This window comes from Phoxinus phoxinus, assembly GCF_949152265.1.
Source record: "Phoxinus phoxinus genome assembly, chromosome: 9".
Taxonomy (NCBI): domain Eukaryota; kingdom Metazoa; phylum Chordata; class Actinopteri; order Cypriniformes; family Leuciscidae; genus Phoxinus; species Phoxinus phoxinus.
The window spans coordinates 29,784,972-29,812,614 of NC_136884.1; the positions used below are offsets into that span (position 1 = coordinate 29,784,972).

General features: G+C 40.4%; 2 protein-coding genes across 4 annotated transcripts; both read left to right on the plus strand.

Moving 5' to 3' along the window:
* Window positions 1-556: 556 nt before the first annotated feature.
* LOC307003640 (uncharacterized protein) lies at window positions 557-3,897 on the plus strand. Of its 3 annotated transcripts, none has more exons than XR_013798765.1 (5): window positions 557-863; window positions 1,469-1,574; window positions 2,649-3,023; window positions 3,369-3,475; window positions 3,571-3,897. XR_013798765.1 is itself a non-coding variant. In XM_079622333.1 (5 exons), exons 1-5 carry the CDS (start codon window positions 756-758, stop codon window positions 3,383-3,385), a joined length of 534 nt encoding a protein of 177 aa, XP_079478459.1. In that variant the 5' UTR covers window positions 557-755; the 3' UTR covers window positions 3,386-3,897. The 3 variants fall into 3 exon arrangements, 2 of the variants coding, with proteins under 2 accessions (XP_079478459.1, XP_079478458.1); XM_079622333.1 differs by having other exon boundaries at window positions 2,649-2,746; window positions 2,819-3,023; window positions 3,369-3,897; XM_079622332.1 differs by having other exon boundaries at window positions 3,369-3,897.
* Window positions 3,898-19,965: 16,068 nt separating this feature from the next.
* LOC307004532 (uncharacterized protein) lies at window positions 19,966-23,805 on the plus strand (the record flags this gene model as incomplete). The annotated part of the gene is made up of 8 exons (XM_079623850.1): window positions 19,966-20,416; window positions 20,603-20,831; window positions 20,939-21,169; window positions 21,383-21,524; window positions 21,624-21,770; window positions 21,889-22,115; window positions 22,230-22,357; window positions 23,504-23,805. Exons 1-8 carry the CDS (start codon window positions 20,212-20,214, stop codon window positions 23,803-23,805), a joined length of 1,611 nt encoding a protein of 536 aa, XP_079479976.1. The 5' UTR covers window positions 19,966-20,211.
* Between the last annotated feature and the right edge of the window lie 3,838 nt (window positions 23,806-27,643).

Sequence of the window (27,643 nt, forward strand, 5' to 3'; positions counted from 1 at the left end):
TGTGTGTGTGCGTGCGCGCGTTAATTTTCTGGGATCATTGTTGCCTGGACAACTGAGACACGAGCAACGCGATCAGATCAGAGTCCGGATCATCGATGCAATGGAAGAAAAAGCAACGACATCTCAGAATGCAACTGCATTAATTTTTTTCTTATCGTGTAAACACGTGGCAGAATAATACACTAGGCTGTTATAGACCCTTGTGAACGACACACTCACAGTCAGTTCAGTGAAGCATTGCATGTCCCGGGAAAACTGAAACACTACGCTGTTTCTGTTCATGTTCAAAGGAAGACCTGTGTGTTTTGTATTTTTATGAGTGTAGACACAACATACAAATAGGCAAGTAGCCTCACATGGAAACCGTGTAATGTTTAAATGAAAACAACTAATTAAATCAAAACAATAATCATATTGCTCGTATTTCCGCGCTGCTTGCTGCGTGACGTCATCGGAATGCATTCTGTCGGGGACGTCACAGTACTGAAGGCTGTTTCACTGAAAACTTTTGGCACGACTTTTTGGTTACAGTGATCGAGTTTTGCATCAGTCATCTAAGTGTACGATTTCCTATCAGTGTCTGATTGTGAATCTGCATTTTTGTTCAGTGTGCAGTCTTGTGTCTGCCTTGATCTGTGTTCATTTCCAGATCGCTGAGTTGATCATCACAGCTTTCTGAGCCGTGTACGGTTTTAGATCATACAATTTTACTCGGTTGTAGGATTTTGGATCAGTGTACCATTTTAGATCAGAACATGTACAGCAGTAAATTTCGCTCACTCAGGCCTCTGACATATGTGCCTGAGGGACTGAAGCCACAACCACCGCATGAAAGAAACCCCGGAGGCATTGTGACGATGAGGGTAAGAAGGATATCAATGTGTTTTTACAACCATCATCTGTCATTATTAAAAATTAGCCTGCGCTCTTATGTTGAGCATAGTATTAAGGTGTTTTCTTATTCTTAAACCATGGTGTTTGAATACTCGTTTCTGATTGGTTTGAAGGTGTGCAATAAAACTGTTTAATGCTCAGGTCAGTTTGATCACCTTTCTATATTAATGCACCGTTTTTAATGCACCTGCGCACACACAGAAACATTAAAATAATATTCATAGAGAGAGAGACGCTGAACAGACGCAGGTATTAATCTCCATCTCGATAATTAATTAAAATAAATGCTATAATTCATTCATTCAATGATCTCTTTATCTCTGTCTGATTCAAAGCAGACAGAATGCTAGATCTAACAAGCCGTCACTGACGAAAATAACCGTCAATTTTACCCTTCCGGTAAAATATTGCACTGCAAACATCAATTTTAAGTTGTCAATGCTGGAAAAATAACCATGGTATAAGCGGATAATTAAACTATTTTAATGCACTCTGCTTCTTTGTCTCCACGTCGTACATTAAAATAGTTTAATGCACAGCTAGCCATGGATTATCCCTTGTTTCTCGTCAACAGGAGCTCGCTCACCAGAACAGAATCACTTCTAGAGAAAAGTCCAGCGTCGCCAGCCGACCGCAGTCTCTCCAGCTTCCTCCAATCTTTGGCCCTTCCCGTGCCAGAGGTGAGCTAGTCCAGCTATCTCAATCTACATCTGAACTCAAACCATGCAGGGCTTGTCCTTCAGACAAGAAAATCTGTCATTCACTTGTCCGAAAAAAAAGATTTTTTTTTTTTGTTGTAAATGTAATTTATTCTGAAGCAATATTATCATCAGTGTTCAATCAGCTTTGATATATTTAAATCTGCATATTGTCATATCTGCACCTTTAAAAGGCCATTTCTCCTCGAGCCTCAACAGCGCAGTAATACTACATATTATCCACTATCGATCGCAACCTAGAATATCTATCTGTAAATGACAGGAACGCCTGTCTGTCTGTTATTCGCTTATCTCTCGAACCGTTAGTCCGATGGATTTCAAACTTGACAGGTGTCTTGCTACGGGCAGGAGTAAGTGCAGTGCCAAGTTTGACGTTGTTTGGATTATAAATGCAAAAGATATTGGTAAATATATCGGTAAAAGAAGCACCCATTGAAGATGTTTAGAAGGTTTGTGGTTTAAAAATAAACATTCTGACATAAACACTGTCATCTAAACATTAAGTCCACACTGTTTACTTCTGAATATTATATTTTATTCACGGCCATCATTTGTAGTAGCCTATTCACAAACTGTTTGCTCAAGCGTAGCGTTTGCTCTGAGTTCATTGCGTAGCCGCTCCCTGAATCGTGTAGTTGAATTTTCCATATTTATTGTATGTCATTATGTCAGTATCAGTATTTGCTTTCTACCATGCACAAATAAAAATGTCACTAAACTTTTGTTGTGTAATTGTAACAATGAGCACTCAAACACACCAAACCAACAATTGCTAAAAAAACACACACACAAAACTGATTTTGCACGGGCACTTTGCACTAGTATGTATTAAAATCAGAATCATTATCAAGTTTTAGTGATTCCCTAGTTATTTTTTGTTATTGACATTTTATTCAGGCTACTTAAAATCCACTTGTTTAATCCCGGACAAGCATTAATGTCGAGACCTGCCATATCACTTGAGTATGAAGTAAACATAATAATAACCTTAATGAGAACCAAATTAACATGAAATAAATGTGATGTTTTATGCAGAACAGTGTCCACACATCAGCCTCGCCCCCTTCAAAGTCATTGACAGAGCCCATCAACCCTTTGACAAGGCCCGAACGCAGAGAAGCCTTGCAGAGAAGGTAACCGAGCACCACACTGGCCGCAGACACGACTTCCTTGAGGCTCGGAGGACTGACGTGCGTCTGCGTCAGGATCGTGAAGTGCCGGATATGGAGAGAACTCTCACTCGACAGAGAGCCAAGCAGGAGCAGGACGCCCATCACGCGCGTCACAAATACGCCCAGTTTCTGGAAGAGAAGAGGAGGAGGGTCCAGGAGCAAGAGATGGTTTCCAGTTTCAGCCAACAGCACAACTCTCTGGGGAGGGCCGTCTTCAGATACAATACATGGAGACGTGGTAAGAGATGCAAGAATGCTTTTAGTTACACTTTAGACATTCCAATACGTGTTAGTTTGAACACTTTGTGTAGATGTACTGTACTATAGTATAGAATAGAGTATATACTCATCTGAAGATGTCTGCAAAGATTATATGTATTGGGATCTGCTCCTCTGTTCAAAATCCAAAACATTACAGAACAGGGTGTGTCAAGAGTAAACTTTACATAACAAATAATTCCACATTCACTGAGTCATAATTACACTCTTAAGAAAGATGAACACGCACTGATGTGACTGTGGCACCTCTGTCTTCTGGACAGTTCAGTTTCAGAAGATTACAGACTATTCATGTGCTCTACAGAAAATGGACTGCAGTGAATTTCACGAGAGATGCTCGTTTGACGGACGGGGTCCAGGGTCACAGCCGGTCCCTGTCAGAGATTCCCCAAGTTGAAGCAGTTGGAAGTGGTGAATAATGCACAACTAATTCTGCCAATGGCGTTTTTTTTCCACAACTGCTTCGGTCAATAACCTTTTTTTTGTGTGTGTAATTTTCTCTGCAGATTCGGGGCTTTTTTCAACTTGAGAGAGCAGTCCAGCTTTCTGACCAACTGTGGGTTTGATTTATTTACACCTACTAATTTGTGGGAGGTCTGGGAACTGAAGACAGTAACAGCGTTTGGCCCTCTTTTTGTCTAGTGTGTTAAAGACAGACGAGGCGAGAGAAAAAGAGATGGAAGGATGAGGAGGAACAGAGGGGAGAAAGGAAAAAGGGAGGAAAATAATCTTAGTCCGGTTCCCAAAACGCATCCGGTCCTCCACCAGCTGGGTGAACTCCTCTGTGGTGCCTGGCGGTGACGCTGGATAGCCCTTGGATGGAGAGATTATATTATATATATTATTATCTAAAATATTAAATGTATTTTTCATGGTAAAAATATACATTGCTAAGAATCATATTGTTACGATTGATTGCAGCAATGGGGGAAGCAGGATCTAATTGCAGCAGTCTTTAATTAAATGAAATCAAACCTTGCAAAGAACTCAAGCGCAGAAACGGGAACAGAAAAATCAATCTAGTGCAACAATAATAACTGAGAAAGAACAAGACCGAACACAGGGTTTAAATAGACAGAACTGAAGAGTTTGAATTGAACTAACAATCAATCAAACACTATAGAGACACACAGGCAGGGGGCGGTGGAAGACAGAACTGAACTAATTAACAGATTTACCAAACACAGACCAGAACAGAAATCAAAACAAACTGACATTAGGTGTGTTACATTAGGGTGGACATGAAGTCCTTCCTGTAGTGACGCTCGAGCTGTGTTTGCATACCTTACCACAGCTGAAGTGAAATAAATGCAATATTTGCCACATACCCAGACGTTTCAGATACTTTTCCATTTAATACCTTATATACTGCTAAGTACAGGGTCTGTTTTGTACCAGAATAAAGTTCAACATAAGCATATACTATTTAAATACCAATGTAGTGGGGTCTACAGTTTTATTTGGATAAACATGACACTATATAACATTGCGACTACATGAAAAGAGCTTTTACTGTTATAAAAACAGATTTGTGAACATTAGTGGAACTTAACGTGTGAGAATAAACCCGAAACACACGTGATAGTTTTCATGCAGTGAATCCAGCCAATCGTGGAACAGCGGTGTCGTCATCAGAGTTCGTGAGCCGCTCTGGAGAAGCTGCGCTGGCTGAGTCCTCCGGCTGCTCTCGAATCACTCTCGCTGTACTTTGATGGCATACGTCACGACGGTCACGTGTCTCCAGTCGGACACAATTTCTAACCGGCATGCACTGCTTCAAGTCAGCCGCCAAACGGTCTTCGCAGCGATTTACGAAGGCTGATGAGGGCAAGGCCTAGCAGGCAGTTAATCTCGGGAACGGCCTCTGTGGACGTGTTTCACGCTCATGTTCAGAAAAAAAAAAATCCATATGTTCAAGTGAGAAAATGTGCTGCCGCTAACAGACGTTGCAGAGACACAAAGATAACGGTGTGCTAAGCGAAGTTTCCAACAGCACTTTGCGTTTTCTGTTCTTAAACCGGTCTCCCTTAACGAAAATGAAAGAAAACGTATGTCTCAAAATCATTTTGCTATCAGATAAGTTATCATCTCGGATCACGCGGGGTCCCGCTGTGCTAACCTGCAGTCGTGAATGCAGTGATGGACAGCTGTCTTTCCTCATTCGACTGGTGTTTGGATTTCTCATTGTTGTGGTGATATCATGATAACTCAGTATCATTAATTCATTTGATCAAAAGTAATGCCATTTTGTAATATCATTTAGTAATCCAAGTCATTTTGATCCAAGTAATCCAAACTCCGCAAGGTAGATGACAACATTATGTGATCAAATACAATCAACTTGTTAAACATGCACCACAGCACCACCCAGTGCATTCAATTGTAACTGCGAGTTAGTGCTTGGATTTATCTTTTTTTTTGTGATCAAATGTTTATTGAAGGAATAGGAACAACAAAATATTAAGCATTTCAAAATCACAACAAGCAGTCAAATAAAATATATGTGATATATATATATATATATACACACTAGGGGTGGAGCCGAACCCGAATACGGTATTCGGAAAGGCACAAATAACGTGTTTTTTACAAATACTTATTTCGAACAAATACTTTAAAACATATTTGTATTCGGGAACAAGAAAAACTTTATTTCAAAAAGCTACGTTTCCTCATGAGACCGCAGTTCACACCCTGAGAGAGTGACGGACACAGGCTGCTCCACAACAGCAACAGAGAGCGCTCGGCTGAGCGAAAAAACACTTAACTCCATCACTATTTTTGTTGAATAGATGTTTGTACCTTAACTGGGTTCCTGAGGCAGTTTATAACTTTCGAGAAGCGATCGGGAGATTATTCCATTACGCGGCATTATTGACGTCTGCAGTCGCGTGCTCTCATGCTCGCTCTGTTTACGTAGCTCTGTTTAGCGCGGTAATATAGACAATAGGCTGTTGACAGAGTAACGTTAACGTTCGGTTCAAAAGTTTAAAAATGCTTGTGTAGTTTTGTCGAATTGTACGCACGTGTGGGAGTTATATGGTACGTAAGTTACTCTGTCTTTTGCAGACAGCAAGATGTAGGCTGTAGGCTTCATAATGTTCTCAATGGTATTTTATTAGTTGTTGGTTTAACCATGGATGAGGTAATGGCTGTTATGTTATTTTCTTTTCAATGACATTCCTTGTTTCATTGCTGGATTTATGGAAAAACATCAACCAATATTGCATATCCATAATTATTATAATGGATATAATTAAAGAATACTTACACATAACGTAAATTAGAAGTGTAACGCAATTTTTTTTTTTATGATTACGATTTTTACGCCTATTTTGAATTTTACTCGAATACAAATACAAATACAGATACAAATAGCGGCTGCTTTGCACACCCCTAATACACACACACATGCACAAAAACAAAATTGACATACTGTATACATTTGCAATATACATAAATATGAAAAAAACAAGGGGGATAACTCAATTTCAGGAACTTGAATTAATGAGTACACAGAACAAACTAACTTGAATTAAATCAGGTAAAGAAAAGAGCTCATCTCACCAAGGCTTTTAGTGACTCAGAAACAGTGTTCCAGTTACAGAGAGCCTGTCACAGTGTCTGGTGGTTCCCTGGGTTTAACACTAGAGGTCTCAGTTTTCACGGTGTCTAGGCATTTTCACTACATTTCCCATAATCCTGTCTGTCACTGAGTGTTCATTTCCTTCAGCGGTTTCTCGTCACCTTGTTTGCACTTGTGTATATATACCCTGTCTGTTTCAGTGTTTGTCACGGAGTCCTTGTATATTGTCCTCACACTTCAGTTATGCTTCTGAGCCTGTTGTTTGTTTGTTTGTTTGTTTGTTTGTTTGTTTGTTTGTTTGTTTGTTTGTTCCTCCTCCTCGGATTGCCTTTGTATGGATTTTGACCTTTGCCTGGACTGATTGTGAGTACGGATTACCCTTATAATAAATACTGCAATTGGATCTTCTCGTCTTGTGTGTGTTCGTGACAGAGCCTTTTTAATCGCACCATTAACTTGAGCAGTAGACAATTCTTGAAGAGTCACATCCAAAAATGTAAGAATCCAACATTTAACAGAAAGTGAATGAGGCTTCCATCTCAATGCAATCATCTTTTTAGCAGCTGTGAGGCCAGCTAGTACTATGTGCTTATACTGATTATTAAGGTTCAACCTTGTTAGGTTATTCAGTAATAGGACAGGCACCGTTACAGGTATCACTAGCTGCGTTTACATGGACTCTTATAATCGGATTGAAGGCTCAATCGGATTGAAAAACCTTCATGTAAACACCTTAATTGATCCGATTGAGCTCGATCCGATTGAAATTTCGATCGGATTGAAAGGGGTGGTTTATTCCTTTTGTAATCCGATCAAGAGAACATGTAAACACTTAATCGGACTGAAAACCAAATCTGAAAGGAATGTGCATGTGCAATGACGTAATGACGTATGACGCACTGTTGTTTTTGAAGGGAAGATGGTGTGCGGTAAGCAAAATTGGTCTGTTGCAGAGACCACGTTGTTGCTGGATATTTTAAAAGAAAAGGTGGTTGAAAGATTAGACTGTCGCAAGTCACGCAATAATGACTTGTTCAAGCAGGTTTTTGAAAAACTTTAAGCTGCTGGAATTAACAGGTCAGTTGAGCAAATAAAAAACCGCTGGAAAGGGCTTAAAAGTGCGTACTACAAGGCGAAAAACCAAAACAACAAAAGTGGCGAATCCCCGGCTAATTTTCCATTCTATACCATTATGGATGAAATAATGGGAGGAAGACCACTGGTGAACGTCACAGCACATGGTGTGGATGTCGGCTTTCCAGAAGAAGATTCCCTTGATGCGAGTGCTTCTACCGTCCCGGAAGACGCGTCTGGTAAGTTGTGATAATTTCACCGCAGCGTAACGCATGCAGAGATGTACACACTAACTTTACATGTACACTTATTGGTCATATAGTTAGCTATTATTCATAATGATTTTGATATGTAGATATTGGGAGCAACTTTGAGGAAGAGGGAATGAGCATCTCTGTACACCCAGAAGAGGAGACAGCTGATGGCCATGCTCTACCAAGCGCTGCAAATAAGAGTAAGTTTCATGCCAAATCATTCATTATGAGAAAAAATAACTTGACTGCAGTGCATTAAACTTAGTTTAAATGGATTTGGATTTATGCATTCTACAAATGCTTTTATTAATGCATTATTCATTATTAATTCCTGTGTTGCCCAGCAATCAAACCCATAACATTTGGCATTGCTAGACCCATGGCATTTAGTGATCGAACAACAGGAACATTTTAATAACACATTTTGAAACATGGGAATATCCTTGCTTTCTTGTTTTAGTGTTTAATAGAATGACACGTTTTGTTAGTAATTTTCCCCCCAAAAAATAAATAAATAACATGCCCCACTAAACGTGCATGTAAACTACAGTTTTGCATATCTTGTGTTTAAAGAAGAACACTCACTCACAGTCTTGAATTTGGGGTTTGTGGAACATTTATTTTGTTGTGATTGTACAGTAAAAACATCTACATCTTGTTTCTTTATCTCTGCTTACTCTCATTTTTGGAATCTGGAAACTTTGGTCTTTAAGTAATGTAACTTTCACATTAGGTTGAATTGAAATAATGCATAGCTTTCTGTTCATTTAGGACGAAAGACCTCATCTGGTTATGCCAAACTAATGCACGTTTGGTCAGCTGAACAAAAAGCCTTCTTGGATAGAATTGAACAACACCAAGAAAGAAATCAACAACGTGACGAGATGTTACTCTCAAGGTTTCTGGAAGAAAGCACTCGCTCAACTGAACGTCTGTTGGGTCAAGTATTTGATGGTCTCAGGAGTATTATTCCGCAACCCTATGAAGCAGCTCCTCATTTCCAGGCACAGGCTCCACCACTCAATCCTTATATGCAGCCTCCGCAGCACTACCCAGGCCAATTTTACAATAGGCCAGTGCATTATTCTGCTAATGTTCCAAACGGCAATGAAACCAGTAGCTCTGATCACAGCCTGCATGACCTATAGATTAGAATATTAAAACTAATGCTGTCAAATCAATTAATTGCATCTAACATAAGTTTGTTTTATTTATATACACGCGCACACACACACACACACACACACGTATATGTATATATATATACACACACACACACACATACACACGTATATAAATATATATATATATATATATATATATATATATATATATATATTACACACAGACACACACACGTGTGTGTATATATATATGTTAGGTGCAATTAATCGATTTAACAGCACTAAATAAAACAAAAACGGTCTTAGTTGTGTAGAGACAGTTGTTTAAGCTATTTGTAAAGAAAGTAATGTAAGCCAGTTGGAGTATTCAACAGTTTTTTTTTTGTTTAAGTGTCACTTCAGTGAAGTGTTTAAGTTTAACAAAATTGTTTTTGCAACTTAACTTTGTTATTGCACTTGTTAACATGAACATTTTTGTTGAAACTATTGCAATAAGTATTGCACTGGCACTTTTAAGAGCTACCTTGTATTTGTTGTATGAGACTGTTTCTCATTAAAAGTTATATTTTCATCTCAGAGGTGTTTTTTAAAGGCTGCATTTAGTGGAAATGTCCTGTGCGAAGGGGAAAATGGGTGGACATGTAATTGGTCAGAGCTATTCTTGCATTGCTACCAGTAGCATTGCACTCCATATTCACTGAGTGGTTAAGTTGAGGATATATAGCATTGAGGTCACAAGCCTCTTCCAACCACCTGCTGTTGGCATTGTCCTCCTCGGTCTGGCAAAAGTTATGCAGTGCACAGCAGGTAGCAGGTGGGATCTTTGGAAGAGGTCAGACTGGCGTAGAACATTGCCATCATGAGCACTGCCTGGCATTTTACAGCTGATGCTCCAAAAACTAAAGTGTGTGTATATATATGTATATACAGAAGTGTGTGTATATATATGTATTAAATCCACTTAAAGTATGCAAATAGTTTATACAATTGTCAACAAAAATGCAGTTTTTAAAACAAACATTATATGTTATTATTCTTAATTATTTTTACATTTTTAATTATTTTGAGAAAATGCTCTCACCGTAATTTCCTCGGGTGCCATGTACCCCTCAACCATTGAACATAGGGTCATAAATGACTGTCGTGTCATCCTAAAATTTTCCTTCCACTCCACGTCCGTGAAGTGGTGCAAGACAACGTTGTCCCACCAGTCCTTGCTTCGGACTTTCATCCACAAACACCTTGTTCTGGGCTCTGGCAGAGGCATTTTAATTGCTTGATAAATACAAGCAGCACGGCACACAACATCACGCGCTCGTCGTCTCCTAATTAGCAGCTGAAGTAAGTAAATGTTAAATCTGATTTTTAAAACAAACAAAAATAAGCAATGGTAAGAGGGTGGCTGTTATGCACATCGTGGAACGGCGGCGGGAATCGTCAAGTGCACTGATTGTGCGTAACTGCGCATGTCTAAAATGATCAAATCAGATGTAAAGCTTGTGACATGTAAACGCGCACATCAACCCGATTACTTTATTTGTCGTCCATGTAAACACCTTGTTCGGATTCTTTAATCGGATTGATTTCATTCGGATTGAGCCATGTAAACGCAGCTACTGCTGAAACCAGATCAGATAATCTGGATGCCACCTGAGTCCAAAATTGAGCAACAGGTGGACACTCCCACACCATATGTAAGAAAGTGCCTGGAACCATCAGAACGCATTGGGTACAGGTTGGATCAGTTAATCTCTTCATTAAATGGAGTTTGCGAGGCGTTAAATACATTCTATGTACAAAGTTGAAGTGTATCTGTTGGTGGTCAGGATTACGAGAAGCCTCCTTTATATTTACCCAAACATCCTCCCAATTAAATTCTGGATACAAACTCTGGCAGTCACGTTTCCAGACCCTATCTAAAGGCAGTTTGGCATAAGAGGTCTCCAATATAAAGTTATATAATATGGACACCAAGCCCCTATTATTCCCTTGAGCAATAATCAACTTATACAATGGGTGTACAAACAAAGGTTGCTGACAAGGAACACCATATGCTTTGAGGGCCGATCTAAGCTGTAGATAAAAGAAAAATGAGGATGCTGGCAAATTGAATGAGTTTGCAATGTCTTGAAAAGAGCACAAACCAGAATCATTATAAATGTCTTTCAAATGGCGAATACCACTCCTACTCCAATGTGAAGGAGGAATGGGTCTGCCTCCAATTGTCAATCCTTTATTATTAAATATGGGAGATTGTGTATGCCACTTGCAGGAGACCTTGCATCTAGATTCAACTAACCTCCAGGTTTGAATAAGATAGGAAACTATGGGACCAAAGCGCAGCCGACATTGCTTATTTGATACATCAGAGAAAAGGATGTCTTCCAGATTCCATGGACGCGCAATATTTTCTTCTATCTTGCGCCAAGAGACCGGAGTATAAGGGTTAAACCATACAAGCAAAGGCCGGAGTACAAAAGACTAAAAATAGAGCTTACAATCAGGCACTGACAAAACCCCATCTACCCTCTTCCTCGTTTAAAACTGGCTACTTTACAGTGGTCTTTTTCTATTCCAGATGAATTGGGAGATATTACCATGGATTTTATTCCAGGAGTTGACAGCAGGGGAGAGGGGTATCATAGAACTAAAAAAATTCAGTCGAGGCAAAATATTAATTTTTACAATAGAGATTCGGGCCTGCAGAGAGTTGGGCAGATTGATCCACCTGTCCAAATCTCTCTTGATATCCTTGCCTACTTCTGAAAAATTGTGTGTCACAGTGTGGTTCAAAGAGGGAAACATTTGAATACCAAGATACTTAAAATGCTGAACAACAGCAATACTTGGTGGGTACTGCAATATTTTTTCTAGACTTATTTAAAGGTAAAAGGGCAGATTTAGACCAGTTAACCTTGAAACCAGATAAATGGCCAAACTCTTCACAGACAGCAGGCTAGAAATAGACTGTACTGGATTGTCCATGAAAACCAGAACATCATCTGCATACTATAATGCTAGATGATGCATAGTATTGTGAACGGAAATAGGTTTTATCTCAGTGGATTGTCGAATCATCTGGGCAAGAGGTTCAAGGGAGAGAGCAAAAAGAGCTGGACTTAAAGGACACCCTTGTCGTGAAGACCTAGTGATAGCAATTGGTGAGGAAAGTAATTGTCCTGTGAGTACTAATGCTGTGGGATTAAAGGACCTTAATCATAAGAATAAAACCCTTACCAAAACCCATATTTTCCATAACAGACCACAAGAATGACCACTCCATTCTATCAAAGACCTTCATCGGTTCAAGGGACAACACTGCTGAAGGAACCTTAGCACCCACTGCGGCATCGATTATATGTAGAAGACGCCTGACGACATCCACTGCTAGTCTAGATTTAATAAAACCTGTCTGATCACAATGGACTCGCAAGGGCATGTGATCCTGAATGCGCCGGGCAAGTACCTTTGCATAAATCTTTAAATCGGAATTTAGCAGACTTAATGGCCTATAGTTTGCACATTCTGAAGGATCCTTATCTTTCTTTAAAAGATATTAGGGGAAGTATTAACATCTCTAGAAAAGCTGCCTTTTTTAAATATTTTACATTTTTCAAACTTAACGTGTGTGTGTGTGTGTGTGTGTGTGTGTGTGTGTGTGTGTGAGAGAGAGAGAGAGAGAGTGTGTGTGTGTGTGTGTGTGTGTGTGTGTGTGTGTGTGTGTGTGTGTGTGTGTGTGTGTGTGTGAGAGAGAGATAGGAGAGAGAAGAGTGTGAAAGGGTTGAAATATCCCCACAAAGATGGCAATATCAAAAATCCTTGTGGGGAATTTTGGGGAAAACAGCTTATAATCAGACTAAGTGATGTTTTTAAAAAAAAAGGAAAAATGCAGAAAGTTTTCTGTGATAGGTGACTCTATCTTCTGCTTCATGAAACACATGTTATTGCTCAGTAGTACACATATATGGTTCTTTAATGTATTTGCATATTGAAATAGAAATAAAACTGATTTTCTATGGGCATATATGCGGCAGAAACCGGTCGCCTAGTGCATCCCAAATTTTTAAAACATTAACATTTTAATATAACATTATAGTCATTACGGCCTTTAGAAAAATGTTTTTTTGAGGAGGTGAAATAGTGCACTATAGGCCCCTGTGGTGCGGTCTAAGCTTTTGTCCTTAATGGCATTTTTTTCCTTACATTACTTTTACTTTTATACTTTAAGTAGTTTTGAAACCAGTACTTTTATACTTTTACTTGAGAAAAAAGCTTGAGTTGATACTTCAACTTCTACAGAAGTCTTTTTAAACCCTAGTATCTGTACTTCTACTTGATTAATGAATGTGAATACTTTTGACACCTCTGAAGACGAGTCAAACAGGCACTGGGGCAGTCAGCAGCATTTGTCTTTCTGCCAGGACTAAAATAGTCTGCACATTATATAAATTTTGAACACAAAAGTGTCACACTGAATCTTTGATAATTCAACTGAGGAGTTGAAATGTTTTCTGGTTCTGTGTTTGAGTGATGCGTGTCAAGTAGGTTCCTCCTTCCTGGAGAGCCACATTCCTGCTTAGTTTAATTTCGTGCTTCAACTATGATAAAACAAATTCCCAATACAAGAAATATCTGGTGTCACATCTACAGGAATGAACACGCTCTCACGCCACACATCCATTTTCTCACGCAGAGAAAAATCTCGAAGGAAAGAGGGCACTGACACCGCGGACAAGACAGAGCAGAAATGAAATTTGATATGAAATTCTCAGCTCTCAGATTCTAAATTCAGATAATAAATACCGCGCCTCAGTTCAAGCGGCACGTGAACCGATCATCTTTTAAGGTGATGATACACTGGGCAACTTTCTGAGCGATGTTGCTGGGCAATCTTGCTGAGCGATTGCTGCTTGGGCACTTTACCATTGAAAATGGACAATAAATTTCTATCTGGATACTTTAGATCAATCGTGGGCCCTGTGTCTCGTCTGGTTGCCTGTTGAGGGCAACATTATATTTAATTTGAGTTGGCATTTTTAACCTATAATTATAATACCAACTGACGGCTCTCTATGTTTACAGCATTAGGTGAGATATTTATTTTCTTGAGATAAATTAACATGTATCTACTGTACCTGCTATTTATCCAAATGAATTGATATTGAATCAAGATCAGAATCAAATCACAGGAATTTAATTGAAATCGTGAAATTTGAGTCAAGCAATAATAAAAACAGTAGCTAACCATTTTTTTTTAACATCCCCCCCCCCTACCATAAATCTCACTCCAAGCTAAACTCAAAAGTTGGCAGCCCAACTTAATAAAAAAATAAAATTTATTTATACCTATCACCCAAAAGCCAGTATTAACATTAGTTTTCCGACAGTGTTCATAGGCTTGCAGCCTCCATGTTACAGCTAATGCTGTGAGATTTTATGTTAGTTTTATCTTAAACATTAAAAAAAACCTGGGGCCATATTCACAAAGAATTTTAAGGCTAAAAGTAGCTCCTAACAGGCGAATTTAGGAGCAACTCCTAAAAATAATGGGCGTGTCACTCCTAACTTTAGGACTCCTAATTTTTTTCACTAAGAGTAATTCACGAAGCATTTTAGCCCTAAAAGTAGCACCTAAGTCTGGGACAGCTTAAAAGAAGTCGAGAGGACTCCTAACTCACTAAGACCTATTCACAAAGGATCTTAAAATCGCCGCGCGACACTGTGTGTTGGAGGCACTCAATGATACGGAGTTATTACAAAGACACCGCCTTAACCGTGAGGGAATACTGATTGTTGTGGATCTTGTGAGGGATGCAATAACAGCGCCAACTAATCGCAACAACCCAATCAGTGCCGAATTGAAATGTTTGATAACACTTCGCTACCTGGCAACGGGGAAAATGCAATTGTGTAATGCCGACGATCTAGCGATATCCCAGCCATCGGTAAGCAGATCCATCCACCAAAACATCAATGCACTCTGTAGACCCCATATTATTCGACAGTTCATAAGTTTTCCTTTGGACATTCGGCAACTCCAAAGAAACAAAGCCAGCTTTATGGATATTGCCGGTGTGGTCGGTGCTATAGACGGGACACATATTAAAATAATTGCACCACGTCAGGATGAGGACGTGTTTGTGAATAGAAAGAAAACCCACTCCATCAATTCCCAGATTGTGTTCGATGCAAACTTCACAATTCTCGATGTTGTATCCCAGTGCCGAATTTCCCTTTTATTTATTTTTTATTTTCAGCACCAACTGGGCCAGCAGCAGTAACTGATCCTGCGTCCAGTTGGGCTTTCTTTTCCGTTTTGGCGAGTTCATAATCCACCGTCATTCAACTATTACATTACTTAAATAGGAGCAATATTTCCTTGCTTTCTATTTAGGCTAATAGGATGTCAATTAACCAAGCAAGTGTTAATGCAAGTGTCGTTTTTCATTATTAGGCAAGTGGCGGTTTTCATTAGGGTATTAGGCTACCTTGATTTAATTTAATTTAATTCACAACTTCTCTCTCTCTCTCTCTCTCTCTGCCTTTTTAGAATTACACTTCACTGGAGCCTGCACAAACATGTCATTATATATGCATTTCGATTACATTATTATTATTATTTTGTGTAGGACACAGACATATTTAGATGTCGTAATTCCATGATTTGGTGTGTCTGTGTTATGTTCCGCATGATGGCCCTGTCATCTAACAACCAATCACCGTGATCATTGCGAGGAAGCTCGTGCATGATAATTGACGTCATCCATAGCAACGAAGACTCACTCTTAGTTTAGGAGTTGTCATTTTTCCTTACTAAGAGTAGGTCTGAAAGGCGTTGTGAATAACTTTTAAGAGAACACTCCTTGCTAAAATCTTTTAGTGCGATTTAGGAGTACTCCTAGTGGTAAGATAAAATGCTTTGTGAATACGGCCCCAGATCCTGATTGATCAAGGCATGTGACAAGAGGAGGAGGATCCAGGAGTTAACCGCAGCACCTGAGACGCGCTCTGAACGAACTCTCTGCTCCTCACCACGGCGCGTCTCAGGTGCTGCGGTTATCACTCCGCCCAAGTAGCAGTGCTTCGCCTTCAGAGAATATAGTTCCCAGTTTTTATACGGTTAAAATATGTCTGTGTCTCATGTGACTTTGTTTTTTGTACACTCTGTGACTATACAAATCACAACATGTAAATAGGAAAATGTTTGCGTTATTTTGTCACTTATTTGGATTAGTATGCTAGCTGCAACTATTTACATCCAGTCTTTGTGCTAAGCTAGGCTAGCAGTGGGTGCGTCAAACAGACTTATAGCACGCACGGAGATGAAAAAGGTATGTATGGACTTATCTAACTCTGGGGGATAAGTTGAATAGGCTAAAGTCCCAAAAAGTCGGAGTGTTCCTTTAAATGTATTTTTCATGGTAAACATATACATTGATAAGAATCATATTGTTACGATTGATTGCAGCAATGGGGGAAGCAGGATCTAATTGCAGCAGTCTTTAATTAAATGAAATCAAACCTTGCAAAGAACTCAAGCGCAGAAACGGGAACAGAACAATCAATCTAGTGCAACAATAAGAACTGAGAAAGAACAAGACAGAACACAGGGTTTAAATAGACAGAACTGAAGAGTTTGAATTGAACTAACAATCAATCAAACACTATAGAGACACACAGGCAGGGGGCGGTGGAAGACAGAACTGAACTAATTAACAGATTTACCAAACACAGACCAGAACAGAAATCAAAACAAACTGACATTAGGTGTGTTACATTAGGGTGGACATGAAGTAGTGACGCTCGAGCTGTGTTTGCATACCTTACCACAGCTGAAGTGAAATAAATGCAATATTTGTCACATACCCAGACGTTTCAGATACTTTTCCATTTAATACCTTATATACTGCTAAGTACAGGGTCTGTTTTGTACCAGAATAAAGTTCAACATAAGCATATACTATTTAAATACCAATGTAGTGGGGTCTACAGTTTTATTTGGATAAACATTACACTATATAACATTGCGACTACATGAAAAGAGCTTTTACTGTTATAAAAACAGATTTGTGAACATTAGTGGAACTGAAAGTGTGAGAATAAACACGAAACACACGTGATAGTTGTCATGCAGTGAATCCAGCCAATCGTGGAACAGCGGTGTCGTCATCAGAGTTTGTGAGCCGCTCTGGAGAAGCTGCGAGAGGCTGATGAGGGCAAGGCCTAGCTGGCAGTTCATCTCGGGAACGGCCTCTGTGGACGTGTTTCACGTTCATGTTCAGAAAAAAAAAAATATCCATATGTTCAAGTGAGAAAATGTGCTGCCGCTAACAGACGTTGCAGAGACACAAAGATAACGGTGTGCTAAGCGAAGTTTCCAACAGCACGTTTTCTGTTCTTAAACCGGTCTCCCTTAACGAAAATGAAAGAAAACGTATGTCTCAAAATCATTTTGCCAGCAGATAAGTTATCATCTCGGATCACGAGGGGTCCAGCTGCGCTTACCTGCAGTCGTGAATGCAGTGATGGACAGCTGTCTTTCCTCATTCGACTGGTGTTTGGATTTCTCATTGTTGTGGTGATATCATGATAACTCAGTATCATTAATTCATTTGATCAAAAGTAATGCCATTTTGTAATATCATTTAGTAAGATCATTTTGATCCAAGTAATCCAAACTCCGCAAGGTAGATAACGACATTATGTGATCAAATACAATCAACTTGTTAAACATGCTCCACAGCACCACCCAGTGCATTCAATTATAACTGCGAGTTAGTGCTTGGATTTATCTTTTTTTTTTGTGATCAAATGTTTATTGAAGGAAAAGGAACACCAAAATATTAAGCATTTCAAAATCACAACAAGCAGTCAAATAAAATATGTGATATATATATATATATACACACACACACACACACACACATGCACAAAAACAAAATAGACATACTGTATACATTTGCAATATACATAAATATGAAAAAATCAAGGGGGGTAACTCAATTTCAGGAACTTGAATTAATGAGTACACAGAATAAACTAACTTGAATTAAATCAGGTAAAGACAAGAGCTCATCTCACCAAGACTTTTAGTGACTCAGAAACAGTGTTCCAGTTACAGAGAGCCTTTTCATTCGCACCATTAACACGAGCAGTAGACAATTCTAGAAGAGTCACATCCAAAAATGTAAGAATCCAACATTTAACAGAAAGTGAATGAGGAGGCTTCCATCTCAATGCAATCATCTTTTTAGCAGCTGTGAGACCAGTTAGTACTGTGCGCTTATGCTGATTATTAAGGTTCAACATTGTTAGGTTATTCAGTAAGGACAGGCACCGTTACAGGTATCGTTGCTGAAACCAGATCAGATAATCTGGATGCCACCTGAGTCCAAAATTGAGCAACAGGTGGAGACTCCCACACCATATGTAAGAAAGTGCCTGGAACCTTCAGAACGCATTTGGGTACAGGTTGGATCAGTTAATCTCTTCATTAAATGGAGTTTGCAAGGCGTTAAATACATTCTATGTACAAAGTTGAAGTGTATCTGTTGGTGGTCAGGATTACGAGAAGCCTCCTTTATATTTACCCATACATCCTCCCAATTAAATTCTGGATACAAACTCTGGCAGTCACGTTTCCAGAGCCTATTTAAAGGCAGTTTGGCTTTAGAGGTCTCCAATATAAAGTTATATAATATGGACACCAAGCCCCTATTCCCTTGAGCAATAATCAACTTATGCAATGGGTGTACAAACAAAGGTTGCTGCCAAGGAACACCATACGCTTTGAGGGCCGATCTAAGCTGTAGATAAAAGAAAAATGAGGATGCTGGCAAATTGAATGAGTTTGCAATGTCTTGAAAAGAGCACAAACCAGAATCATTATAAATGTCTTTCAAATGGCGAATACCACTCCTACTCCAATGTGAAGGAGGAATGGGTCTGCCTCCAATTGTCAATCCTTTATTATTAAATATGGGAGATTGTGTATGCCACTTGCAGGAGACCTTGCATCTAGATTCAACTAACCTCCAGGTTTGAATAAGATAGGAAACTATGGGACCAAAGCTCAGCCGACATTGCTTATTTGATACATCAGAGAAAAGGATGTCTTCCAGATTCCATGGACGCGCAATATTTTCTTCTATCTTGCGCAAAGAGACAGGAGTATAAGGGTTAAACCATACAAGCAAAGGCCGGAGTACAAAAGACTAAAAATTAGAGCTTACAATCAGGCACTGACAAAACCCCATCTACCCTCTTCCTCGTTTAAAACTGGCTACTTTACAGTGGTCTTTTTCTATTCCAGATGAATTAGGAGATATTACCATGGATTTTATTCCAGGAGTTGACAGCAGGGGAGAGGGGTATCATAGAACTAAAAAAATTCAGTCGAGGCAAAATATTAATTTTTACAATAGAGATTCGGGCCTGCAGAGAGTTGGGCAGATTGATCCACCTGTCCAAATCTCTCTTGATATCCTTGCCTACTTCTGAAAAATTGTGCGTCACAGTGTGGTTCAAAGAGGGAAACATTTGTATACCAGCATACCTGTCAAGTATCCCGTTTTGGCCGGGAAAGTCCCGTATTTTACCCTTCTTTCCCGCCGTCCTCCCGTATTAGTATTTTCCCGTAAATCTCCCGTATTTTAACCTGTGTTATAAAAAAATAATAACACCGGAGTAAAAAAAAAAAAAAAAAACATTTCCAATCTGAGCTCTAGCCTCGCAATAACTGCCATCTGCAGTAGCCTACACATAAGCCTACAGTACTGTAGGTGGCAGTTGTCGCGAGGTTTGTGTGTGAGGTCAGATGATGAGTGACACAACGCGGGAAAAAAACAAAACCGAGATGGATAATGGACGTAACAACAGTGACGGAAGGCACTCCTGCCAAAAAAACAAAACCCTTGTGTAAATACCGCGATCAATGGGACAGCGAATTTCATTTTCTGAAGAGGAGCAGGGTGGGGGACAGTCACGCGTTTTGTAAGTTTTGTAACTGCGACTTTTAGCATCTCACACGGGGGAAGGAATGATGTCTGTCAGCATGAGAAATCCGCCAAGCACAAGCGCAGGCTAGAGGCACAAAAACATGCCCAGGCGATGTCAGCATTCGTGACGAGAAATGCCACCGAGGCAGACCAGGTCACACGTGCAGAGGTAAAAATGGCAATGCTGTGTGCCAAAAACAACATTCCTTTCTCCTTCCACGACGACTTCAACAAGGGTGTAGCTGACATGTTCCCGGACTCTGCTATTGCACGAAAATACTCAACGGGAAAAACTAAGGCTACTCAAATCATCAAAGGTAAGTTAGCTAGCCATATAGCAACCTATCTTTCTTACTGGGCTACTATGTGTTTGCTAAAACGGTATAAATTTTTTATTAAATAATGGGTTTGAAATGTGTTTGAATATTCTTACATGAGCATTAATAACCCATGGCATGCATGTTGTAGGCTAACTTACTAGCTAATTACTGGACATTCAACAGGTGCCATAGCAGCAGAACTAGAGGACGAGTTGGCCAAAACATGCCGATCTCAGCCCTTTTCACTGATGTGCAACGAATCGAACAACCGAAAAACAGACAAAGAATTTGTCATCCTGACTAGACTCTACGATGAGGCCACTCTGCAGGTCGCTACAAGATTCCTGGAGATGCCTATATGCAATATAGGAAATGCAGAAAATCTGTATGAAAAGCTTAGTGAAGCATTAAGGTAAGGGGAACTGCACTGTGTTGTTGATATGTTTAGTAGATTGCATTTAATTACAACCTTACATTTAGTCTGAGACGTTTTGTGGCATTATTTCCTGTTTCCAATAGAAAAAGAGGCATCCCATGGGATAACCTGATTGCCTTTAACTCTGATAATGCGAGTGTTATGAAAGGCCGCCATAACTCGGTCATCAGTAGACTGAAGACCAGCCAGCCTCACGTCCAGGACCTTGGCTGCATCTGCCACCTGGTACAGCTGGCCACTGGCTGTGGCATCAGAGCAGCCCAGGTACCAGTGGAAGACATCCTGGTAGGGATATACACTCACTTTGATAAAAGGTAAATGCATACATATAGGCCAGCTATTTCTCTCGCCTACGGTTGTGTGTGTTACAATGTAACAACATTGCATGTGGCTAACTCATGAACAAGGTAGCCTAGTAGGCCTGCAGTTCATATTCTTTACACACACTCACAATTCCAACCATTAACAGAGTAATTTTCTCACACTCACAATTCCAACCATTAACAGAGTAATTTTCTATCTCTCAGTGCAAAAAGATGTGAAGTCTACAAAGAGTTTGTAGACTTCACTGATTCAGACCACCTGAAGCTCCTCAGGTACTGCAGCACCAGATGGCTGAGTCTGTTAACCTGCATCCAGAGGGTGCTGAACCAGTGGGATGCACTACAGGTAGGATGGTAACTCCACTCAGCAGATATCTACACAGTTTACTATGCTATATTTCCATTTTAACCATGTATTGCCACCCTGTATCTCTATGTACTGTAGGCCTACTTTAACAGTCATGAAGAGGTGGAGAGGAGTGTGAAAGTGCGTGATCTGGCAAGCCATCTGCGTGATCCAATCGTGAAGACCTACTTCCTGTTCCTGAGTGCTGCCCTAAAGCCTTTGTCTGAATTTAACATTGCCTTCCAGGTGGGTGTCAATGATATTGAATGATTGAGTGAATAATAGTATATAATTAAATGTTTGTTCTTAATGTAGCAATCTTATTTCACTGTTATTTTGTTGTGACCATTGATAATATCTGCAGTCAGAGGGAGTACAAATTCACAAACTTGAAGAGGAGATGAGCAGGCTGATAAAGAGGATCCTGGGCTACCTCATACCAGCTAGGGCAATCGTGGGTGTACCTCTCAGGGAGGTGGGGTATGGAGATGGACATCAGTTGGCTGATGAAGATCTCTTTATCGGAGCAGACACAAAGACATTCATGAGAAGCGCTGAGCTCCCTGTGTCAGCCGAGAAGAAAATCTTCCAGTGAGTATATTACCCAGTAGTTATATTATGATATTATCTTTTGACAGTATAGGCTGTAGTGTGCCTAAAAATATTACCACTAACTAATTTTTTTTCACTCTTATGCTGTTGTAGAACTGTGAGAAACTTCTATGAGGCAGTTCTTAAGAAGATGTTCTCCTCCTTTCCCCTTGACCATCCACTCCTGAGGGACCTGAAAGTGCTGGACCCTGCAGCTCGTCTTAACATAACTCCAGGGACAGGTAGATAATAGAAACAGTTTCCACACTGCAAAAAATGCTTTTCTTACTGTTTTGTTTCCAGTCCAAATATCTAAAAATTATTAAATCAAGAAGCATTTACTAGAGAAGTAAAATGACATAAGAAATTCTATTTTGTTTTAAGATAAAAAGAAAGTAATTTAAGTAATTTTTGCTTAAAACAAGCAAAATTATCTGCCAATGGGGTAAGAAAAAAAATCTGAATTCGAATGGAAAACAAGAAAAAAAATCTTAATTCAAATGGAAACCAAGAATTTTTTTCTTACCCCATTTGGCAGATAATTTTGCGTGTTTTAAGCAAAAATTACTTAAATTACTTTCTTTTTATTTTAAAACAAAAAATAATTTCTTATGTCATTTTACTTCTCTAGTAAACGCTTCTTGGTTTAAGAATTTTTAGATATTTGGACTGGAAACAAAAAAAAATACTAACTAAGAAAGTATTTTTTGCAGTGCAATAGGCTTTATGCCCAGCTCCACTACTTACCCTAGCAACCACCCTAGCGATGGTCAGACACACCTGGATTAATCAGTTTGTCCAATAATGTAAGACAAGAAATAAAAGAGCTGGCTCAAAGGTGGGGTATGTAAGTCGCAAAACTGCAAGCAGATTTTGAAAATACACAACTCAAATGGTCCAACCTTCTTTCCTCCGACACTGGCCCTGACTCCACTCATTCGAAGAACATGGATGGGGAGGGGGGTATGATACGACTGTTTGATTGACACACTTACTGTCCAATGATTCTAGGTGGTCTTGGAAATGATTGGCTGGAGTATTTCATGTCCTGCCCGTTCCACAGATGATTAAATTAATACATTTTCATTTCAGTGCTTCTAACTCAGTGGCTGTAAGGGGGTTAGGAATAGGATTTCAAGTGATTTAAAAAAATTGTCAAAAAAGAGAATTACATACCCCACCTTTAAGTTCAGGAAGTAGTGCAGCAGTGCATAAAGCTTATTGATGATAGGCAAGGCAAGGCAATTTTATAAAGGGCTTTACATTGCATCATAACAACATCCTCTGGGGACAGTTCCCCATTGATAACCAAACAAATAATTGGCTCAGTATACTTGATACTTGTTTAGATCTGCAATGTTTAGTCAAACACTTGTTTTACTTTACAGTGGAAAGGCTAAGGGCCCTGTTCCCTCAGTTGAGGCTGAAAGAGGATAAGATGAGAGAGGAATTCACAGACTATCAGGTGACAGATAGTAAGGAACTCCCCCAAGAAGACAGAATCGACAGATTCTGGGGCATGATAGGAAAGGACATGAGGTTCAGCGAGCTGCCGAAACTTATGAAGGCTTTACTGTGCATTCCCCATAGCAATGCAAGTTCAGAAAGAGTATTTAGCATGGTACGAAAGATTGTTACAGAGAATAGGATGACATTAGACAACAGAACTGTTTGCGCTCTACTCATGTAAAATGAACCACTTTGGCCCAGCCCACAAATACACTCCTTCCAAAACAGTCTTAACCCTTTAGGCGCCAGAGGTTTTTTCCTAAAACGTTTGATTTGGACATCTTAATTTCAAAAGGCTATATCTTAAAAGTGATAAAAGATAGAGACTTTCTGTAAATTATAGAAGTATTAAGGATGACCCAAAGTTTATTTAGGGATTACATTTTCCCATCTAATTTGCATATTATGACGTCATATGGTGGTGGCCATCGTGGATTATAGAATTTTCATGAAATGTCACAAGTTTAAATAATAAAATGCAGCACTTCTTTCCCCCCATACCTTCTGTATGCTATATTGCACAATACTGAATGCTCAGGTAAATAGTTAGTAGTAAACAAACTGTGTAAATCATTACTAATAAATGGTAGGAACAAACCGAATGCATGTAGTGGTTGGCCTTTTGCTGTAGAGATTTTCCATTTACTACATAGAGGGCACTCTGATTTTATATATTACATATATATATATTATTCATATGACACAGAAACACAAGTAGACAAGACCTGTTTAGTTGCTCCGTGTCACACCGCCTCTGCTCCTGCTACAAGCAGCGCGGGCGCGGCCAGATCTGCCTCGCGCGCGCGCCGAGTGCGCACAGCTCGGACTACTGTCATTGTCATTGCGACTCCCCACCCTGCCTCCACGTTGCCCCATAACTGTCCTATGAATACTTTGACCTCGTCTAACATACCCAGTAGCTTTAGACAAAGTCTTCACCACAATAATGTCGCCGCGATTGCGGAGAGGCACACGGTCAGAAGACAAACTATGACTAGCGCGGTAAAAAAAAATCTCCCGCCTCGTTCCCCACAACAATAACACACCTGCTAACTTCGCGATGAACACTCCGACCCCGGGAAACATTGTTCCCACCACTGACATTGGGCAAAGGACCATCTAAATTGGGCAAAGGATTCACCGTTTGTGCTTGGTGTAACGTACGGGCTATACTTTCACTTTCATAATCACCGTCAACTTCTGAAGGCAGATATTTCCCTTCAGAACCAGGGTCGGCGAATAGAAGACCCAACACTTCATTGTGGGTAAGCTTTATTGTTGCAATTAGATAATAATAATAATCTAATGCAAAAACTCGCTGACGTTGACAATATTGCTCTGATAAAATGGCTCACTCGCACACTAGCTCCGCTTTTGTTCGCGCTGATTCAATGCGCTCTAGCTCGAAGATTTTGTATAAAAGCATGACGTTTTTTTGAGTTGGGGATGAAGTATAACATGTCTGCCAACTAGTGGATGGGAGGTCGAAGGAAATTTGACACCCTATTTGACCAAATCGGCCGTTTTATTCAGTGCCGCATCTTGTCGAGTAAACTCGACCGTGGCGCCTAGAGGGTTAAAGAATGCAAAGTCTGCAACAAATGTGTACAATAACTCACTAAAAGAGTAAAGAAAAGTTATGTGAAATGAAAAGAAAAACTGTAAAGGAAAAGCAATATGAAATAAAAAGAATGTGGAATGAAAATAAAATGTAAAGACAAGCAATGTTAAATGAACAGAAAATATGCAAATAAGCCTTTAAATAAATGCACTTCATATATACCCTTTTGTGTTTTCATTTGGGCTATAACACCTGTCTTAAAATGTAAGGGATACTGGAGCTTGGTTGGGGTGGTGGGACTGCTTGTGGTGGGCGCCGAAAAATTTCCCTTATTTTCAAATCCAAAACTTGACAGGTATGGTATACCAAGATACTTAAAATGCTGAACAACAGCAATACTTGGTGGGTACTGCAATATTTTTTGTAGACTTATTTAAAGGTAAAAGGGCAGATTTAGACCAGTTAATCTTGAAACCAGATAAATGGCCAAACTCTTCACAGACAGCAGGCTAGAAATAGACTGTACTGGATTTTCCATGAAAACCAGAACATCATCTGCATATAATGCTACATGATGCATAGCATTGTGAACGGAAATAGGTTTTATCTCAGTGGATTGTCGAATTATCTGGGCAAGAGGTTCAAGGGAGAGAGCAAAAAGAGCTGGACTTAAAGGACACCCTTGTCGTGAAGACCTAGTGATAGCAATTGGTGAGGAAAGTAATTGTCCTGTGAGTACTAATGCTGTGGGATTAGAGTAAAGGACCTTAATCATAAGAATAAAACCCTTACCAAAACCCATATTTTCCATAACAGACCACAAGAATGACCACTCCATTCTATCAAGGACCTTCATTGGTTCAAGGGACAACACTGCTGAAGGAACCTTAGCACCCACTGCGGCATCGATTATATGTAGAAGACGCCTGACATTATCCACTGCTAGTCTAGATTTAATAAAACCTGTCTGATCACAATGGACTCGCAAGGGCATGTGATCCTGAATGCGCCGGGCAAGTACCTTTGTGTGGCGCTAACTCAAATTGGAGAGAACAATTTATGAATCATAATTTGATCCGACTACGCCACCCTGGTGGGGCGCCAGGGAAATAACCCCCAAGAGAAGCACACAGGTAAGTGTTACCCTTTGGACAGACAGAGGACTGGAGACATAAGGGGCGGTACAAAAATACTTTATTATAAAATACTCATTAATAAAATGTCCCAGCCCCACTTAACGAGGACCAATAGTCTGGCAAGATCACTTATTCTGCCACATTCTACACCCCCCCCCCCCCCCCCTTTTCTTTTCGGCGGCCCGACGATAACCCAAAGACCATCACCTCTGCAGTGGCATACTAAGGCCCTATTCTTGGTTTATGTCCCACGGCCGGAACCAAACAGAGATCCTATTAGACGTAGGGGCCGATTTTACAGCAGCACTCAAGCTCTCCTCGATAGTACGTGGTAAACGATGCGGATTGGAATGGTGGCCTGCAGTAGTACGAACTGTTCTCCGCACAGGGACGCCCTCTATACATGGAAGGCTCTCCGGCAGACCATCAGACCCAGGTATTACACCAAGCCCCGGATTAGGAGCCCCAGAACCCCCTGATACGGGTGCCCCGTCCTCAGTATCTACTGGTCTACCCGGTGATATAGAGGGAGTCTGAGACACCAGGCCCTGAGTTACCGGAGGAGTCGCTGACCTCAACATCACCAAGTCAACCTCTTCGGAGGACACTTCTAGAAGAAGCTCCTCTTCCTCCACCACCGGGGGGTCTAGGGAAGCTGGAACCGGGTCACCCCTCCGGATCCGGGCCTTCAAAGCTGAGCGATGAACGCATTTAACCTTACCCAAGTCTCCCACGGGTGCAATAGTGTATACCGCCCCACCCCTCGTGGGTGCCCTCACCACCTGATACACCACCGGGCTCCACAGGTCCTGAATCTTATGACGACCTCTAGCGCCATACTCACGTAGATATACTAACTGGCCCTCCCCCAGTGGTGCATCACGAACATGAGCATCATGTTGCGCCTTGCGGCGACCAGCTGCCACTTCCAGTCTTCCCCGTGCCCCCTCAAACGCCACCTGAAGTCTAACCTGATGTTCCCTCATCCACTCGTGCACGCTACCAACCCCAACCTCCTGCACTCTGCCCAAGAGGAAATCCACGTGGAGCCTTGGCTCCTGCCCAAACATTAAAAGATATGGGGATTCACCCGTCGCCTGATGGGGGGTAGTGTTGTAACAGAACAGCACTTGTGGGAGGCATAAAGCCCAGTCGGTTTTCCGGGACAATGGTAGAGCACGAAGAAGGTTGTGCAAGGTCCTATTAAAGCGCTCGCACTGCCCATTCCCCGCCGGGTGATAAGGTGTAGTGGGAGACTTCTCCACCCCGTATAAGGCGCAAAGCTGCTGTACTAGGGAGGACTCAAAATTTCGGCCCTGGTC